At 45.6% G+C, this 17,514-nt stretch overlaps 1 protein-coding gene across 1 annotated transcript in view; it reads right to left on the bottom strand.

Moving 5' to 3' along the window:
- The window catches only part of Vwa8 (von Willebrand factor A domain containing 8), a 309,886-nt gene that overhangs the window by 23,928 nt on the left and 268,444 nt on the right, over positions 1-17,514 (bottom strand). The window contains exons 38-40 of the mRNA XM_051160869.1: positions 10,105-10,213; positions 6,947-7,103; positions 2,149-2,257 (exon numbers count right to left, since the gene is read on the bottom strand). Coding sequence (XP_051016826.1) covers positions 2,149-2,257; positions 6,947-7,103; positions 10,105-10,213 — 375 coding nt within the window. The remainder of the gene's footprint in view (positions 1-2,148; positions 2,258-6,946; positions 7,104-10,104; positions 10,214-17,514) is intronic.

The raw sequence follows: 17,514 nt of genomic DNA, 5'->3' as shown, positions 1-17,514 counted from the left end.
GAATGACAAAAAGTATTTAGAAACTAGCATAGCAATTGGACAAAGACATTTAGTATTTGTATCTCTCTCTCTCCTTGTTGTTTGATTGTTTTTCAAGGTAGGGTTTCTCTGGGTTGTCCTGGAATTTGCTCTGTAGACCAGGCTGGTCTTGAACTCACAGAGCTCCACCTACCTCTGGCCTCTTGAGTGCTCAGATTAAAGGTGTATACCATCTCTGCCCAGCAATGGTGTTTATATTCTATCATTAAGAAAAAACAAGAAAGAAACAAAGACAGACAGACAGGAGCCTGGAGCTAGAGAGTTGTACATGCCTATAGTCTCAGGATTCAGGAGGCAGAGCTGGGAAGATGGCAGCAAGTTTGGGGTCAGCCTGAGCCTCAAAGACCCTGTCCCCACCTGCTGAGGGGCCTGTATTTTGTATGCAATTTTAATAACATTTTCCCACTAGCTTCATTTCTATTGGATGTTATAAGAGCATTGGTCTGTGCTGAATGGAATCAAGTCTGTGTGGGCCTAAAGCCATGCTCTAAAAAAGCCATCTCTTTTTCTGGCCACCAGTTTCTGGCCACGCTTTGTACAGTCACCCAGGAAACACACCATGGTTACTGGGGTTACACAGCAATGTCAAAACAGCTGGAGGCTTTTAGTTACTCAGACTCACACAGGATTGGCTGAAGATGACAGGAAGGGGCAAATTAAAGTCTTGCTTTGGTCACAATCTGCAGTTTTACAGTTTACATGAAGCCTCAGCCATTCCTGTGCAGTAGCTATGTTTTTAAGCAGCCTCATGACTGACTTGAGGACTAGGAGACATGCATGAAAACAGTTCCCCTACAGCTTCGTGCAAATGTGTTTGCATCTGGCTGAGGGTACAAAATGTCTCATCGTCACATGCGAGAATTACACAGAGGATGGACTGACGGAGTTGGAAGAAGGTAACAGGGACCTCATAGATAAGAGGAACCTGGCTTCATTGGCCACACAACCCAGGAGATTGTAATTATTGGTTTCCTCATTTATAAAATGGGGCCAGTGACGACTGGCTCAGCTTAATTCTCACAGTCTGTGGATTTTGAATTGGGTATCTGGTTAATCATTTGCCTCTCCCTTTTGTCTGGACAGCGGACTTTTCTCTCGTGCTTTGGAACAGTCTGATTAGATCTTTTTAAAATGAAGTCTCAGTTTAGTTCCCATATTAGGTGGCACACAACTGCCTACAACTCTGGCCCTAAGGGACCCAATGCCATCTTCAGGTCTCTTGGGGCACTATACACACATGGCACTCACTCACTCAGACACACACAGATCCATAAAAATAATAATAAAGATGAGGTCTCAGAGTTTTGGGTTAAGGCAGAGGATTAAAACTGCATCACACACTCTACACTCTAGGAAAACATAATAAACACTACCTGAAAAGGACACTAATAAACACCAAAGAGTAAACTGAAGGAACCAAAGTAAAAACTTCATGGGAAGGAAATGTAGCCCCACAGAGCAGGGGGGGGGGGAGCTCCATGCCCCCACCCTCTCCCCTGAGGTGAGGCTTTGCTCTCTTTGGACAAAATCTGATTTCATGTGTCACTTAGGGAATACACTGAACAAAATAATAGCCTCTACTTAGGAAATATTGAAGTGTCTTAATATTTTAAAAAGCTGTACTGGGGTGCACTGGTCCTGAGGCACTGAGAGCACCATGTAACAGCAAAAAGCCTGGGCAATACAGGGTTGGGGGAGGGCAGGAAGCGGAGGTGACAGGGGACACAGGGAAAGCACACCTTGCCTGACCTAATCTGTTCCTCCGCTTCTTCAGTGGCAGCAACATGATTTGTAAGAGAGAGAGTTTTATTTGTGAACTTCCAGGAGAGGTGAGACGTGCATGATCTTCCTGAGGGGCTCAGGAAGTCACTGTGGCAGGGTTAGTGGTGAAATCACTGCTTCCTGCACAGGAAGAAAGGTGAAGGCAGAGATTTTCCTCTTGGGAAACTTCATTGAGGAAATCATAGGACGAGTTCATAGTTTATGTGTCAACCTTGAAATGACTCTTTCTGATTGGCTGATTAGGGCTCAAATAATTTCTCCAGCAGTTTTTGGTTTAGAGTCCAGATTTTGCCCAAATTATCTATTTGTCTACAAAGAAAAGATTACCTGTAGGTTGTCCAGGATGACTCGCAGGGCATGCACCTGCCGCTGGACAGCATTTGAAAACCTTTCATATGTTGCAGCATCATACTCACTCATTTGGATCTCCTTCAGCCTGAAAGCAGAGACGACACCCGCTCACGCCATGTCCGTGTGAACCCTTTACACCTGCTTACACAGCGACAGAACTGTAACAACTCCGCGGTGACTCATACTGACTTTGAGGAGAAAAAGCAAGAGATGGTGTCCCTAGATTCAAAGGATGGTAACACCCAAAAGTTTACTGGGAGTTGATGAACTAACTGTCCCCCAGAACAAAGGAAAAGCCTTGACTGTACTTCATTCGTGATGAATCTCTCATGTAAACAGTCCCACCAGGTGGCTCACAACTGCTGGTAACCGCAGCTCCAGGGGACCTGCTGCCTTCTGGACTCACAGACACTTAATTTCAAATCAAAACAAAGCACAGCCACTTAAAGCTAATCCTAAGTAGGGGGTCTTTCCCTAAATGAATGAATGCCCTTGGGTTTTCCAATGTGATAGGAATAGTGCATGAATTTAACATACATTTCTGTGCATCTCTATAAATATCAAAAGGGGCTGATACCAGGGCAGGAAATAAGGAACACATCTCTCAAAAGCCTAAGCATGATACAATCTGCTGTGTGTGTGTGTGTGTGTGTGTGTGTTCATAGAACCTATATGTATAGCTGAAATTATAAAATATATTTATCGTGTTGTAGTTGGGAGAAGAACCTCAAGTAAGGGAGAATAAATGGTTTCTATTATTCACTCTTGGGCAAAACACTAGGAAAAATACAATCAGAATGGTGGAAGCTCAGAACTCCACGTATGTATGCAATAAGGCCACATCTTACTTTTGAGTCTTCAATACTCAGCACAGTGCCTGGCACACAGCGGCACTCCATACATGCCGTTACGTAATGCTTTGAAAGCACTGGCTAGCAAAAGGTAAATACAGATGTCACAATAACATCCAAATGCCACTCTCTCAGGGTGACATCCCAAGATGCCCTTCTAAATCCTACTCTCTGTTCTAAAGAGCAAAAGGGAATGTGTGCATGAGACGTCACCTGGTGATAGCCCTTCTGTTTAGTTCTGACAACCTCCGACTTCTTTATAAATTCCATTAGGTTATATCTCCAGTGCTAGGGAAACAGAGCTGGGCACAATGAGCCCTGTGGGATATATACCACATACCTGCTCCATGTCTAGGTAGTCAATATGCGCTTTCTCAAAGAACTCAGTTTAATACTGACTGGGAGAGTGGACAGAGCTTGTCCTTAGAGCAAGGTAGATGGGAAAGGAGCCAGAAGAGAGAACGAACACACAGAGATGACCCAGACGGCTGGTAAGTCACCTGGTGCAGAGTGGCCTTTGGAGAGATCAGAATGAGCTCCAGCTATACAGCTATCTCTGGGGTGATCATCTGGCACCCCTAAACATCACATGCTAATTCAATTATGGGGAACCATATTTCAGATTATGTCAGCCTTCACTGGAAGACTCAGGATGCTCACAGGGAACGACACATTCTGAACTTTGGAAACGGAAGCAGGAAACTCTAACCCCTGGTGTAGACAAGCCTCCCACTGCTGATATTCTCAGGCCCCTCAAACTGCCTGAACGTATATTTTTCTGCTTCCTTCCCTCTGAGCAAAGCTGCAGGGGGCAGCTGCTTCACCTCCTGGGAATCACGGTGGACAGACAGCATGCTGCTGGCCGGTACATGTGTAAAGGGTGTATTTATCATTATGTAAGAGTCTTGGATTCTTAGTTTTTATTTTACTTTTTCTATAGGTTAGACTTAAATACTGTAATTTGGACTTAAGTACAAGGAAAGCAAACACAACTGAGATCTACTGCGTGGAGCTGGTTTACTTCAGCAAGTGGTGGTGGGTGCAGTTTCCACAGTGAGTACCCACCAGACAGCTTTTCCAAGCGTGCACAAGCATTTCCCTGCTGTCACTCACTTCATAGTGATGTTTCTGTATGGGAGGTACAAGACTTAGGCTTGTGTCCCTCTGTTGGCTGGCTTCAGTAGATCAATTCTTGATGTGCAAGGCTGATTTAAATCGATGCTAACTGAATACTGTGAATGATGCGAGCAACCCATAGGTCACATGAGGTCCCTCACACCTGGGAAGACTTCTAAGTAAGGGTAAGGACTGCCTAGTCCTAGCCAGGTTAGGACTGGCAGGGGATGCCAAACAGGCAACCCCCCAGATCATCATTGTAGACTCAACCAAATGTGGATCAAAAATATTTAGAAGGAAATTGTTTTTCTACTAACCACATAGAATCCCATCCACACCAAGAACTAAACATTAGTGCATTAACTAGTCACACAGCATTAGGTACCATAGATCTTTTAGAAATGACTTAAAGCACATGAGAAGGTCATTTTATAGAAGAGAACTGAATACTTAGTGGGGCATGAACCAGTCCACTGTAGATACCACGGACAAGAATGTACGGTGATAACCGGCACCTGCATGCACATGTGTGTTTATGTGTGTTTGCACATGTTTCCTATTTATTTTCTGAGTGTTTGTCCCACTCCACATTCTGACCTCATGGGATTTACAGCCAGAGGAGAGATGCAAATACTCACACAAGAGGTAAGATGGGAGAGAGTGGTCAGAGTATGGGGACAAGGTACGGGGTACTGTAAAGCATCAGGACCTGACCTCATTGTGCGTATGTCTCATTCAGTAATCAGATTACAGAAGTATTGCTCTAAAAGTGAATGGATATGTAAGGCTTAAATGTGGGTTCTGTCTTATTTTAGTTGTGTGAGACAGTCTGCAATATTTATGACAAGTTGAGATAATATCTTGGATTAGCTTCAAAACAGGCCAGAGTAGAGAAGAGGAACGGTATTGGGGCAGCAGTCCACAGGGTTCACATGTGTTTTTCTTTATCTACCTTTGGGCTTGAAAGGGTCCATAGTAAAAAGTTAAAGACACATTTCTGGCAGCACTAAGCAGACACTCAGCAAAGGGTTGCAATCCCCATTTCTAAGGTAGCATTTTCTCTTGTTTTGCTGTGTTGTCTTTTTCAGGAGCTCTCTGTGTTTAATTCTTCCTTCTTGTACCGCGCCTGCGGCCTCCCTCTCAATACCTCATGATGTTCTCCTTGGCTGAGCTCTTCTCGGCAGGACTGACAGACAGAGATGGCTGCCCTCTTTCCCTGGACCTTTCCTTCTATAGTCAGACACTCAGCTGTCTCAGGACCACAGGGGACCCTTGGCCCCTTTCCCCACAGGTTCTTTTTTTTTTTTTTTTAAAGATTTATTTATTATTATGTATACAGTGCTATGGCTGTATGTACACCTGCACACCAGAAAAGGGCGTCAGATCACATTATAGATGCTTGTGAGAATTAAACCATGTGGTTACTGGGAACTGAACTCAGGACCTCTGGAGAACAGTCAGTGCCCTTAACCTCTGAGCCATCTCTCCAGCCCTCCACATAGGATCTTAGTAGTACCCCAATAGGCTTTTATTCTTGTGGCAATCAGAGGTGGTTCACTCATTGCTAAGTGCCACTGTGAAGGCTTCCCACCTCCTATGTACATTCGTGTGCCAGGGTACTCTGACGTCCATGGAGGCAAACTCAGACTGGGTAATCACTTGTGAGGGGTAGGGTACAGCAATAACAGTCATTTACTAACCGAAGAGGAGAAAGTCACATTCATTATCATCATCATCATCATCATCTCAAAGGAAGCTTTATTACTCATATAAAATGTCAAGCAATATTTTAGTTCTAATAAGACTCCTCATTATGACATAACTTTCCTCCCACACTTTTTGAGGAATTACTACTATTTCGATCCCTAAAGAGTTATCCATCTTTGCAGCCTCTATGAGAAGCGAGGGAGAAGCTCCCCACTTGCAAGGAGTGCATCCTGGCCAGTGAGAACACAGCAGCTGCCAAGGTTCCAGGGAAGCCCATGACCAGGCTGAGGGCAACACCACCGGCAGCAGACACGTGTTATGCTACCTGCTCTACCCACGTGGACCGAGGCGTGCAGGCTTTCCTGAGGGTGTGGCAGGCTGGACCTGGGCTTCTGCCTCTTTTGTTCCCTGCTGTTTACTTGCAGGATGTGGAAGCGCGGCATACCAGATATTCTATGTGGGAGGAATTTCATCACTCACATACCCTTGACATGTTTTTGTCTAGCTGCCCCAGCTCCTTCCACTGAGCACAGAAATGCAGATCTGCTCCCCACCCCTCCAGCGCCTCCCTCAGTTTGAAAGAGTGTTCAAAGCTACTTTGGTATTTCTTACTTTTTGCTGAAGAGTGAGCACACGTGGGCTTCTAGTGAAATACCCTGTGGGGGCCAATCAAAGTAGCCCAAAGCAGTTGTGGCACATCTGGAACTTGAAGGCTCACCTGGCTTGGATTTCCAGGCTCAACCTGCTGACAAGGTCTCTCCACCCAAGTCCACTGCCCATATCTCTCCGGGTGTTCCAAGCAGGCAAGCTGGCACTCTCCACCACGGACACCTGCCATTCTGCCCTGGTGGTTCCTTCTAGCTTTTCTTTTCTGGAATGTTTTAGTTTTTATCTCCAAATCCCGAATGAGTACAGGTCCTGTCTCATGTTAGCCCCTAGTATCATCCTAGGACCCAGTCCTTGGGACGTTAATTGTGTGTGCATATGTGTGTGTGTGTGTGTGTGTCTGTGTGTGTGTGTGTGTGTCTGTGTGTGTGTGTGCACATGCTCGTGCAGGTACCAGCTGACTATAGTGCTCTAGATGCACAAGGCACACTCACCTCTGCTGGAAAGCTCTCTGGGCCATCTCTCTTGCAGCTCTCTTGACATCTTCAGGAACTGCGTCTTTCTCGACTTGAGTCACCTGGTACACTGGGTGGCCTGCATCCAGGCGATAAGGACCCCCTTTGCCACCAAGACCTGCAGTGTCTCTTCCCCCTAGAAAGAAAACATGGGGACGTAGCCATCTTATGTCTAGAACCTGGCCACAAAACAAAAGTCAGATTGTGGCTTTAAGACATCTCTTTGAGAAATATTAATTGAACTAACTAGTAATTAAAGCCTCAAAGCACCATTGCCCAAGCACAAAGGCACTCCTATTTAGGGTAACTTGGCCTTTTATTCCATCTGTCCCAATCCACCCATATGCTAAGGTTCCGTCCAACTTCAACTTGAATGCTTTATGTGACTGATGTCTGCTTCAGTGGTTTTGTGCACTGGCTGTAGCCCTTTACTACTGCTCCTATCCCCTGTGCGAAGGCTGGCATAGCTTTGTTCTTCTAGCTGAGTGGTCCCACACACTAATGCCCAGTTACCCATTTCCCCTAAAACACCAAGACATTTAAGTTATAAAGTTCCTTTTGTTTTGAAAATAATGAAAATGATTCACAGAGATTAAATGACTTCTTTGTGACCTCATATCACTTATTTAGCCAAGAGCTGAAGTCAATCATCATGTAGATTTCGGCTTTCAGCTGTGAATAATCCACAGCACATAAACATCATTAGCGTCAGCTTTTCATTATAAGCCCAAATTTACATGCCTGTAAGGACACGCCATGGAATGCTGCATGAGCTATTTACACTGAAATCAAAGTTAGAGACCTTTAATGCTAGGTAGATAGTATTATAGGGTAATAGAGACATTGACCAACTACAGAGCATGCTTGGTCTAATATACAGTCAAATTTAAATTATTTTCAAGCATTGTGTCGACCAAAGAAAATACATACACATACTGGCTACATTTGGCTTCTGTATGAATGGTTTATTATTTTTGAGCCTAGATAACTAGGCCCCTTTGTATTGGCGAGGCAGTGCTCGGCTGCACAGCCTAGCGCAGCATTGTAAGCTAGCTGCATAATTAAGGCAGATTGCCTGAGTTTGAATGTGGTTTAGACTCATAGCTGGGTTGTGGGAGAACTCCCTCAATTTTCCTGTGGTCTCAGTGCTCATCCATAGCACAGGATGCCAATACCTGCCTCATGGGATTTCCACAAAGCGGGACTGCTTGGGGATGTGGCTGGCATGCAGTAAGTGCTACGTAAGTGGCCGCCCTTAGATAATTATTTGATTCAGTGACATAGAGAGTGAGGTCATTTCTAGATTCATATGGTGGAAAATTGGAAAGCTTTTAGACGTTGGATAAACTATGTTACTTTCCCCCATTAGAGCTTTGATTTGTCTAATAAACTAAAAATGAGAACTTGGCATGAACTCCTTGCCTTATGAAAGTCCAGGGAGGTCATTTCCTTTGGACAAACACCATGAGAGCAGGAATATCTATTAATCACAGTATTTCAGTCTTTTGATTGAGCACATCTTATTTCATTCACAAGTGGGGGGACTGGAAAATTCCTTCTACAGTGTGCATGGCTCCTGCTTTCCCCTCCCAGCAGGTGTGTGGCAGAGTGGAGCACTGGTAGGCAGGCAGTGACAAGGCACTGAGGGTGGAACGCTGTGGCCTGACCTGCTCCATGCTGGAGGTTCTCCTTGAGGATGGGCAGAAGTTGGCCTGAGCTTAACGTTTCCTATGCACCGAGAGTTGACATTTTGATGAGTGGAATCCACAACTGTTAGAGACAGTGTGAGTGTGCCCAGAATGGGTCACATGGCTCCTCGGGAGCAGCAGCTGGCTGGAGAGGGCATGAGGAGAGAAGACTTCTATTCTCTGCTCCATAACTCTAAGTTCATATCATTTAAATGGAAAAGGTTTACAGCTGAACGTGGACTCACACCAACCATCCATAAGACGAGAGTGGGAAGAAGACACTGTGATGATGTAAAAAAGCCAAATGACTTGTTGGCCCAGAGTGAGGTTTAAAGGGGAGAATTCCAAAGGGCACAAACGACAGACAGAAAAAGACAAGTTGAAGTCCAGGAGCCTTGATCAGCTGAACGATCCAAGGTCGGGAAGCAGACAGGTCATTAGGTGTCAATAGGTGCTGGAGCCGATGGACTCACATTTAATAACAAATAAAACTCTGCCTCTGTGTAAGCACTTCCGGGAAGCCAACATCTGGCCAGCTCGTTCCAGGACGCATTCCATATGGATTAAATACTGTTGGCTTGACACTAGCTTCCAGATCAAAGGACACTTCTAAAAATAGCCTTTCCTTAAAGCTGATGCTTGATGAATAAACAGAGTAAGCCAGCAGTCCTGGGCTTATTTGATAGCATATTGTCTCAGCACAGAAACCCATTTCCTGCCGAGGCCTTCAAGGCCAAGCAGCACAGGCCATCCTAGGGGAAGGTGAAGGACCGAGCCGTGCCAGCACTTGTCCTGGTTGAGAGAGCCAGACAGTGTGCAGTCTGGCCCTGTTCCTGTGGTCCAGCACATGTGTCTGCTGCAGCTGTAGGAGGGAAACGGAAGACGGCAGGCTTGGGAACAATGGTCCAGGAGGGCAGCCAAGAGGAAGGAACGGCATGCAGCCATCAGTGCAAACCACACCAGCCTCAGCCCCAAACCGTGGCCCTCCACACGCTGCCTTCTCAGATGTGGACAAGAGCTAATTCTTCCCCACGTTAGTTGTTCCAAGAACTCGCTGTAGATTTCTGGCCCAATTCCAAAGGCAAGGAATAGAAAAGAAGGGATCAACACTCCAGTGATCATGTTCTTAGCCCATTCATTGTGCACCATGCTCAGATTTAATTTAATCTTTGCATGCCCTCGTGAGGAAGGTAATGTTACCTCTCTCATTTACTGATGGAAACAACTTCAAAGAGGGAAAACAGTTTTAGGTCATAGGTGACAGAGCCTGTAAGGTTCCCAATGCCAGGCTCTCAGCATGTCTTGATGCCATGCAGAGGCAGAGAACGGATCCGACAGAATGAGAGAAACTGAGGACAGCCAGTGCCCGGGCTATCTCAGGGCTGGAATGACGGCCTGGTGGACTCAGGAAAATTTGTGAAGACCCAGGAAAATCTACATGCTACCAACCTGTTCCACCAGCCCAGGTGTTGCCACCCACATGGGGCATGTTGTCTGGGTCCTCCTTGCCGTGTTTTGGGTCACTCACATCTTCATTACTGTCTCTTTCAATTGTTATCTGAAAAGTAAAAGTAGACACATGATTATTGTTGTGAGCATCAGGTGCTGCAAGACTGACAGAACTGTTTCCCCAAGTCTTTAGGGGTTTGTACCCTCAGCTCATAAGTGGTTCGGTCTGGGGAAAAAAAAAAAAAAACTTTATCTCATTTAACATCCATTTGGTTGGGAAGGAAATTTAATTTATTAAAAAGAAATTCTTTAAAAAAAAAAAAAAGAGCAGGAGCTGAGCTGTTTTCAGCTTCACAGTTCTGATGTAGACCATGCTCTGAGCACTTACACAAGGCATGCAATCCACTGGAAACAGGGAAATGGATCCTATCATTTTCCCAATGGGTTAAAAGGGTCAGTGCCCTACCAATCTAGTCAACTCACCACCTAGGCATCAAACTATTTCATTCTTATGTGAGCAATGCCACTTTATACAAATATAAACAACAAAAGTTAAAAAATAGATACATATGCATGCAATAGATTTAGGTTTCACATACCCACATACATGGGAACTTGCTTATTTATTCTTTTAGATTGCTGAAATGTTATCAGATTGTGTTTCCTAATTAATCTGTATTTTCAGACCGTATTTATGATTCTTGGGATTCAAATAAAATAAGTGGTGTTTGAGCTTTACCTGTGACTGTTTGTCTCCATTCGATTTTCACATATCTTCCAAAGTTATTTTTAAATGACATGCCAACACATGCACATACACCAAGAATGGTGACCAGAACTGTTCACTCAATAAAATACAGACCATTTCTTTAACTTCCACGACCATCTTGCCCAGCCCGACAGCTGTGACTGATTCAGGGAGTCCCAGTGTGGCAAATGAGATGATGAAGTGGCATTTCAGTCAAACCAGGTATGGCTACACAACAGACTAGTTTCCCATAAGGACCCTGACTCTTCTGACGGCTCCTGCATGCATGAGCACTCAGTTCAGATCTCCAGCACTCACGTGAGCGCTCCTGCCAGCCACCCCAGCCAATGGGTGGTCTTTACAAAGAGAGATCTTGTTTTAGAAAATATCCCTACTGTTGTGACACAGTGACCAAGACAACTTGGGGAGGAAAGGCTTCCACTCTCTTACAGCTCAGTGCACTGGGGAAGTCAGGGTAGGCACCTGGAGGCAGGCACCTGGAGGCAGGCACCTGGAGGCAGGCACCTGAAGGCAGGCACCTGAAGGCAGGATCTAAAGCACAGGCTATAGAGGGATAATGCTTACTGGTTTGCTCCCTCATGGCTAATGCAGCCTACCTTCTGATACCACCCAGACCCACCCGCTCAGGTAGGCAGTACCTGCAGAGGGCTGGGTCCTTCACCATATATCAAAAATCTAAAAAATGCCCTACAGACATGCCAATAAGCAAGCTGATGGAGGCATTTTATCACTTAAAGGTTTCTCTTCCCAGATTACTCTAGCTTGGGTGAAGTTGATAAAAACAAAAACAAAAGAAAAAAAACTAACCAGGACAACTGATCCTCTGTCAATGTGAAACACAATAGTGACTTTCTTTTCTTATTTATCCATAAGATCTCATCTTATGATCACAATGTAAAATGTAATACAATTTCACAAACTCCCAGTCTTCAAAAAATTCAAACACCTGAGAAGTCTGTTGAAAAGTTGAAATTTTCTCAACTGTATGCTCCTGTAAAACAAAAACAACCATCGGGCATGGTGTTGCATGCCTTTAATCCCAGAACTCGGAAGGCAGAGGCAGGAGGATTGTTGTGAGTTCAAGGCCAGCCTGGTCTACAAAGCAAGTCCAGGACAGCCAAGGCTACACAGAGAAACCCTGTCTGGAAAAACCAAAAACCAAACCAAACCAAAAACAATAAAACAACCTACATACTTCTTATTCCAAGAGGGAAGAACAGGGCACATTTATAACCAGGTCAAAGCAAAATGAAAACTTTGGTGCTGTAGACAGTTCAGTGTCCACTGACTGGGACTCATGAGCCTCTGGGCTCCAGAGGGCTTGGCAATTCCACTCCTCTGGCTCTGTCCTGCATGACACACAAAAAGTCTGTCTCAGGCCCAGGCCAGCCCCACTCCACCACTCCACACCTACTGCCGTTCTTGGTGGTCATCTCACAATCCAGTCCTGGCATCTCAAATATGCTGGGGTCTTCACAGGATTCACCTTCACCAATGGCCTCCTGGCCTCTCTTCAGGGCCACATGGTGCCAAGCCTTACCCCCCTCCCCCATCCTTTCGAGCATTTGTCCTCCACTGCAACCAAGGCTGCACCTTCACCAGTGGCCTCTCCCAGTGCCAGGTCTCGACTGCTCTTCATGACCCCTTCATGCCTAACAAGTACTACCTGTGAGACTTGTATACATGACCAAGTACATGCAATGCAGCCAGCCTTACTCTCTCCTCTCTGGACCACGGCTTCTGTGTGCTGACTCTGGGGAAACACTCTCAGGAGGCTTCACCTCAGTGATGCTGGTGCCTTCTCATCCTCAGCTGTCCAGTATCGATTGCCGCAGTGAAGGTTTCACATCAGTGGTGCAGGTCTTTTATTAATCGCAGCTGATTCTTTAGCACCAGCTGACCAGACACCACAGATTCTCAATTCAAAATACATCACAGGAATGGCCTAATAAGAATCTTTGAAGGAGCCACAAATTTAACCTCAGAAGTTTCCCAAGCAAGGCCCTTCACTACCTGCAATGCTCTCAAAAGTATTTTTCAAATTCCTATAACAGCTTATTAAGCTCTTCCACTCAATGGCTATTCCAGGCCAAGTTCCAAACTCATTCCACAATCCTGCCAAAATCAACATCGTCAGGTCTGTCCCAGCAACACCCCACGAGCCTTGTGCTGTGACAACATGGGAAAGGCAATTGGGGAGGAATGGCTTACTCCCAGGTCACACTCCACCGAAGGAGCCTAAGGTAGGAACTCAAAGCAAGCATGGGTCTAGTGAAGGAACAACTGTTATGGACACTGGTCTTCGCTTTGGAGTGTTTGTGTCCTTTCTGGTCTGTTGCTTATTTTAAGATAAAGAACTCTGAAAGAGGCAAGAGAAAGAAATTGCTATGCGACAAGTCGCCTCCCTTTAGTCAACAGTACTTCTTTCCTGTAGACACTGCATACAGCCTGCTAAGAGAACAGCCTTTTGAGAATCAAGAACTAAAATGATGACAAACAAAAGAAGAGGCCGCTCTACCAGCCTCCTCAGGACGCGCCCCACGTCATGTTGTCACTAGTCTAAGGATACTTATAATGGCTATCAGAGAGGCAGCGAATGGGCTAATGGCTTTGGGCAATTAGCAGTATGCTCTTTGCCACCTCCAATTTTTTATTGGGGAAGGAACTCTGCTCATGTTGCTCACTAACATGCCTTGTACCAACTCAAAATGACACATTTCAAAATAGACTAATTCTTGACCAAACCATCCACCAAACCCTGATGTATTTCACAGAAACACCATGAAATTCCAGGAATATTTAATTAGAAGCATGGCATCTGGGGAGTTAATCTAACTTCGAATCAGTGTACAAATGCCAGCAGTCTCACTCACAGGAACATATTTCTTTAGGTGGAGCAGGGCAGCCAGCTACTCTTACAGACAGCGGTATGCTAAGGGGCACTGGCTGTTAGGAAAGCAGATAAGCCCCTGCCTTTCATGAACATGCTGGGTGCAGCTGGAAGGCATGTCCCCTGAGAACTGGGCTCATCTACCAAATGCCCCAGAAAGTCATTCTAATGAGTAAACTAGGGACTGCTCAAGTCACACAAAGGGGACGGACATTTTCTCCAGCCGGAAAACAGTCCCTCATAATTCCTGGCACAACTTTCCCCATGTGCTAAACGCCTTGACACAGTTCTCACAGCAGATGCACTTTAATTCCTGTTAGGGAAGTGTGATACAATCCTAAGAGCCATTATCCTCCTACATATGAACTAAACGGAAGAACATGGATCTTGTAAACTGCAACTCATAAAGTGTTCCACAGTGAAGTAAGGAGAAGCCAGACCTGAGAAGGAACATGACTCACCACAGCCCTGTAGTTCTGGGAAAGGCCAATATATTTTAGGCTGCTCCTCAATTTTATGATTTAAAAAAATAACAACAAAATTCAGTAAGATGACATCAATAGCCAGATCATAATTCTGGGAGGAAGGTTAACTCTTGGAGGTCTGACTGGACCACACAGTTGATTATTGCTTTCCATATGGGGACTAGGTGTGGCATGGCTAACTTCTAGGTCCCTACCTTATATCCAGTCTCTCTTACTCCGTTACACAGAAGCCAGATGAATTATGGGTGGACGGCCTCGCCATCCACTGGTCTCAGGGTGACCTGAGATGTCAGACAAAGTGTCAGGAGGCTGCTGAAAAAGTTTCCTCCAGGGGTAAAAAAAAAAAGAAGTGGGGAGAAGAATTCCCTCTATTTGGCATGCATTATCCTCACCAACCCTCAGCACACATGCATGCACACAGGCACACGTGCACACACACACACACATGCACACTCACACACTTTCTGCCATCAGACCCAGCTGAGTGAGGACATGGCGAAGTGCTGTGGCCTCTGCCTACGGACTGCATGACATCAACAGAGGGTGGCAGTGGAGAGAAGAGCCCACACCGCTCACGCCATAACTTAGCTGCTGACACAGTTACTTAGTCCTGGTGTTCTACATGAATAAGTACGTGCTCTTCTATTGAGGCCACGCTACGGTGGGCTTTCCGCTGTTTGACATCAAACATATGCAACAAATTGACTGGACTATCCAGGATGGGTGGGGGACAGTAGTGAGAGGCTAAGGCCTTTCCTCTCTGAGGATGCAGCTCAGTGGTAGAGCGCCTGCTGAGTACTCATGGCTAGGTTCAATCTGCACACTGTACTGATAAACGCAGCAATCCATAATGAGGCCAGTCGCCTGTGTTTTCCTGACTGATTAGGTGACTTTGTCCATTCTGATTCCGGTGTGTGTTTGCAGTGCACTTGTTGCTCACTGGGGTACGGAGTGCATGAAGCGGAGCTGTTTTTGCTTCTAGTGAGACAATGCATGAAGGGGAAGAGAGTGCTACAGGACAGAGACTACAGGCTGTGAGTGCACGCACACGAAGCTTGGAGTCATTCTCACCCATAACCCAAATGTTCTCTCACAGATCCTGATGGAATGAAAGTCACAGTGACATGTCCCTAGGAATGGCGGCCTTTCGTATGCTGCTGCTGGCTTAGCAACAATGAGAAGATGACCACCATCTGTTTTTATAAATTAACCTGCTCCTTCTACAATGATAATGCATGATAAAAATGCCCTTCTCGCCCGGGCGTGGTGGCGCATGCCTTTAATCCCAGCACTCGGGAGGCAGAGGCAGGCAGATCGCTGTGAGTTTGAGGCCAGCCTGATCTACAAAGCAAGTCCAAAACAGCCAAGGCTACAAGGCTACACAGAGAAACCCTGTCTCAAACGCCTCCCCCCCCCCAAATTCCCTTCTCTCCCTAGTAGCTTCTGTGCGTCCCAACTTCCACCTCTGGCAAAGCCGTCAAGTTTGCATTTCATCTGTAGGCCTTGCCTGATTTGGAGTCACAACTGTTTTCACACAGGATGACCTTCTGCCCTCTTATCTTTCAGCCCTCCCCAAAGTAGATTCTCAGCTTTTGATCACTAATAACTGCGACCTTCACTGCTGCAGGTGCACGCTTGCCTGGTGTGCTGGAGGCCCTGGGTTCGAGTCCTACCACCTCCACTGTACAGCCTCCCAACAAATTCATAATGACACTGGCACAGCAATTCCAGATACTGCAGTGGCCCTACTCTTTTCAAACACCACAAAGCATTCATACGTTAAGTACTGTGATATTAACTGATAGTTCAGGTCTGTCTTTCTTTGCTGTCGGTCTGTCTGTCTTTCTGTCTCTCTCTCTTTTTCTTCTTCCTTTGAGAGACCATCCTGGAATTCAAAAGCAAACAGAGATACAGGAAGAGGATGGGGGGTGTGTGCAGGGGTCCAACATGCATGCCTGTGACATTCTGGGTGAGCAGCAGTGGCTGGGCCCTCTTCTTTCCTGCAGAGCCCTGTGTGCTGGAGTGAAAGAATTCTGTTCTTTTCCTGTGGGATTTTCCAGATGAGCCACCAGCATTTTCCTCTTGACTCTGGAGCCCTCTGTCCACCTCCCCAAATGCTCACTACCTCAATCTCATTCTTTCTCCTTCCTGCTAAGCACTCCTAGGGGCTTTTGCAATTTTTACTTGGAGCCTAAGTGATATGCTTGGTGCATATTTTAAAATGTCTAGTATTACAGCCCTAAATGCCCTCTCTCCACCTAGATATTTGTAATATGCCCTATGTTATTTCTGTATCCCAGTTTACAGAATCTTTGGCAAAGAACTTTCTCCCTAGGCCTCTTCACCAGGAGCTATTTCTGTGCAACAAAATGCCCATCCTAATTAAAATGAGTAATATTTTACAGATCTCACAGACTTGAACTAAAAGGTGTGAAGAAGCATTACCTTGCTTATATGTTACTGTATCTTTCATCCCCCAAAAGTGTAGCCAAACAGGCCTAGTATGTAAAAGGTACCTAACAAAAAAAGCATCAGAGCTGCTCAGAGACAGAATCACAAGAGTTAGCTTTCTCCATATAATTTCAACTTATTTAAAAAAGCTCTCATGTAAATAGACAATGGGCCTTGTCCAGGCCTGTGTGCTGGAGCATAACTGGAACGTGGTAGGGCCACTGGCCAGCAGACCATCTTCAAATAGGCAGGAAACACTCCTGCCCGCTGCTTCTCTGTGGTCCTTCGATTCAGAGCCTGCACATCCTCAGCTTGACTCATCCCTCTGGCCCAACTTCCCACTAGGCACTGGAGAGGCTTCCAGCTACAGCCCAGGAGTCCATGGAGAAGATCTCTCCACTTGTAATCAGGCCCAAACAAATGATCCTAATGGCTGCCAAAAATAAGACAGGGTTGCAAAACCCACTGTCCAAAGCCACTTCTCACTTAACTCTGAGTACCGTGCTTCTTCTCTTTCTAAATTCAAATAGGTATAACAGATGGAGAAGTTTTCAGAAAACCTGGAAATAGAGAATGAAAGGTGATGGAGTTAATATGATTTTTGTGGGCTTTACTTAAAAATAAACCTTTGAGAGGAACCAGATGTTTTTGTCATTGAGTGCAGGTAAGTGCCAAAAAACTGAACATTAATACCTCACAAATAATTGGCACAGCTACAGTTTACTTGCACAGAAATGCTTCCGTCCGGCTGCCATTCCGCAGGAGGACAGCCAATATTTTCAACAGCCACAAAAACAACATGCTAGCTAAATTCT

This window comes from Acomys russatus, chromosome 18 (genome assembly GCF_903995435.1).
Source record: "Acomys russatus chromosome 18, mAcoRus1.1, whole genome shotgun sequence".
Taxonomy (NCBI): Eukaryota; Metazoa; Chordata; class Mammalia; order Rodentia; family Muridae; genus Acomys; species Acomys russatus.
Note: the sequence above shows the minus strand (reverse complement) of the source record. Positions and strands in the feature narration are given on the sequence as shown.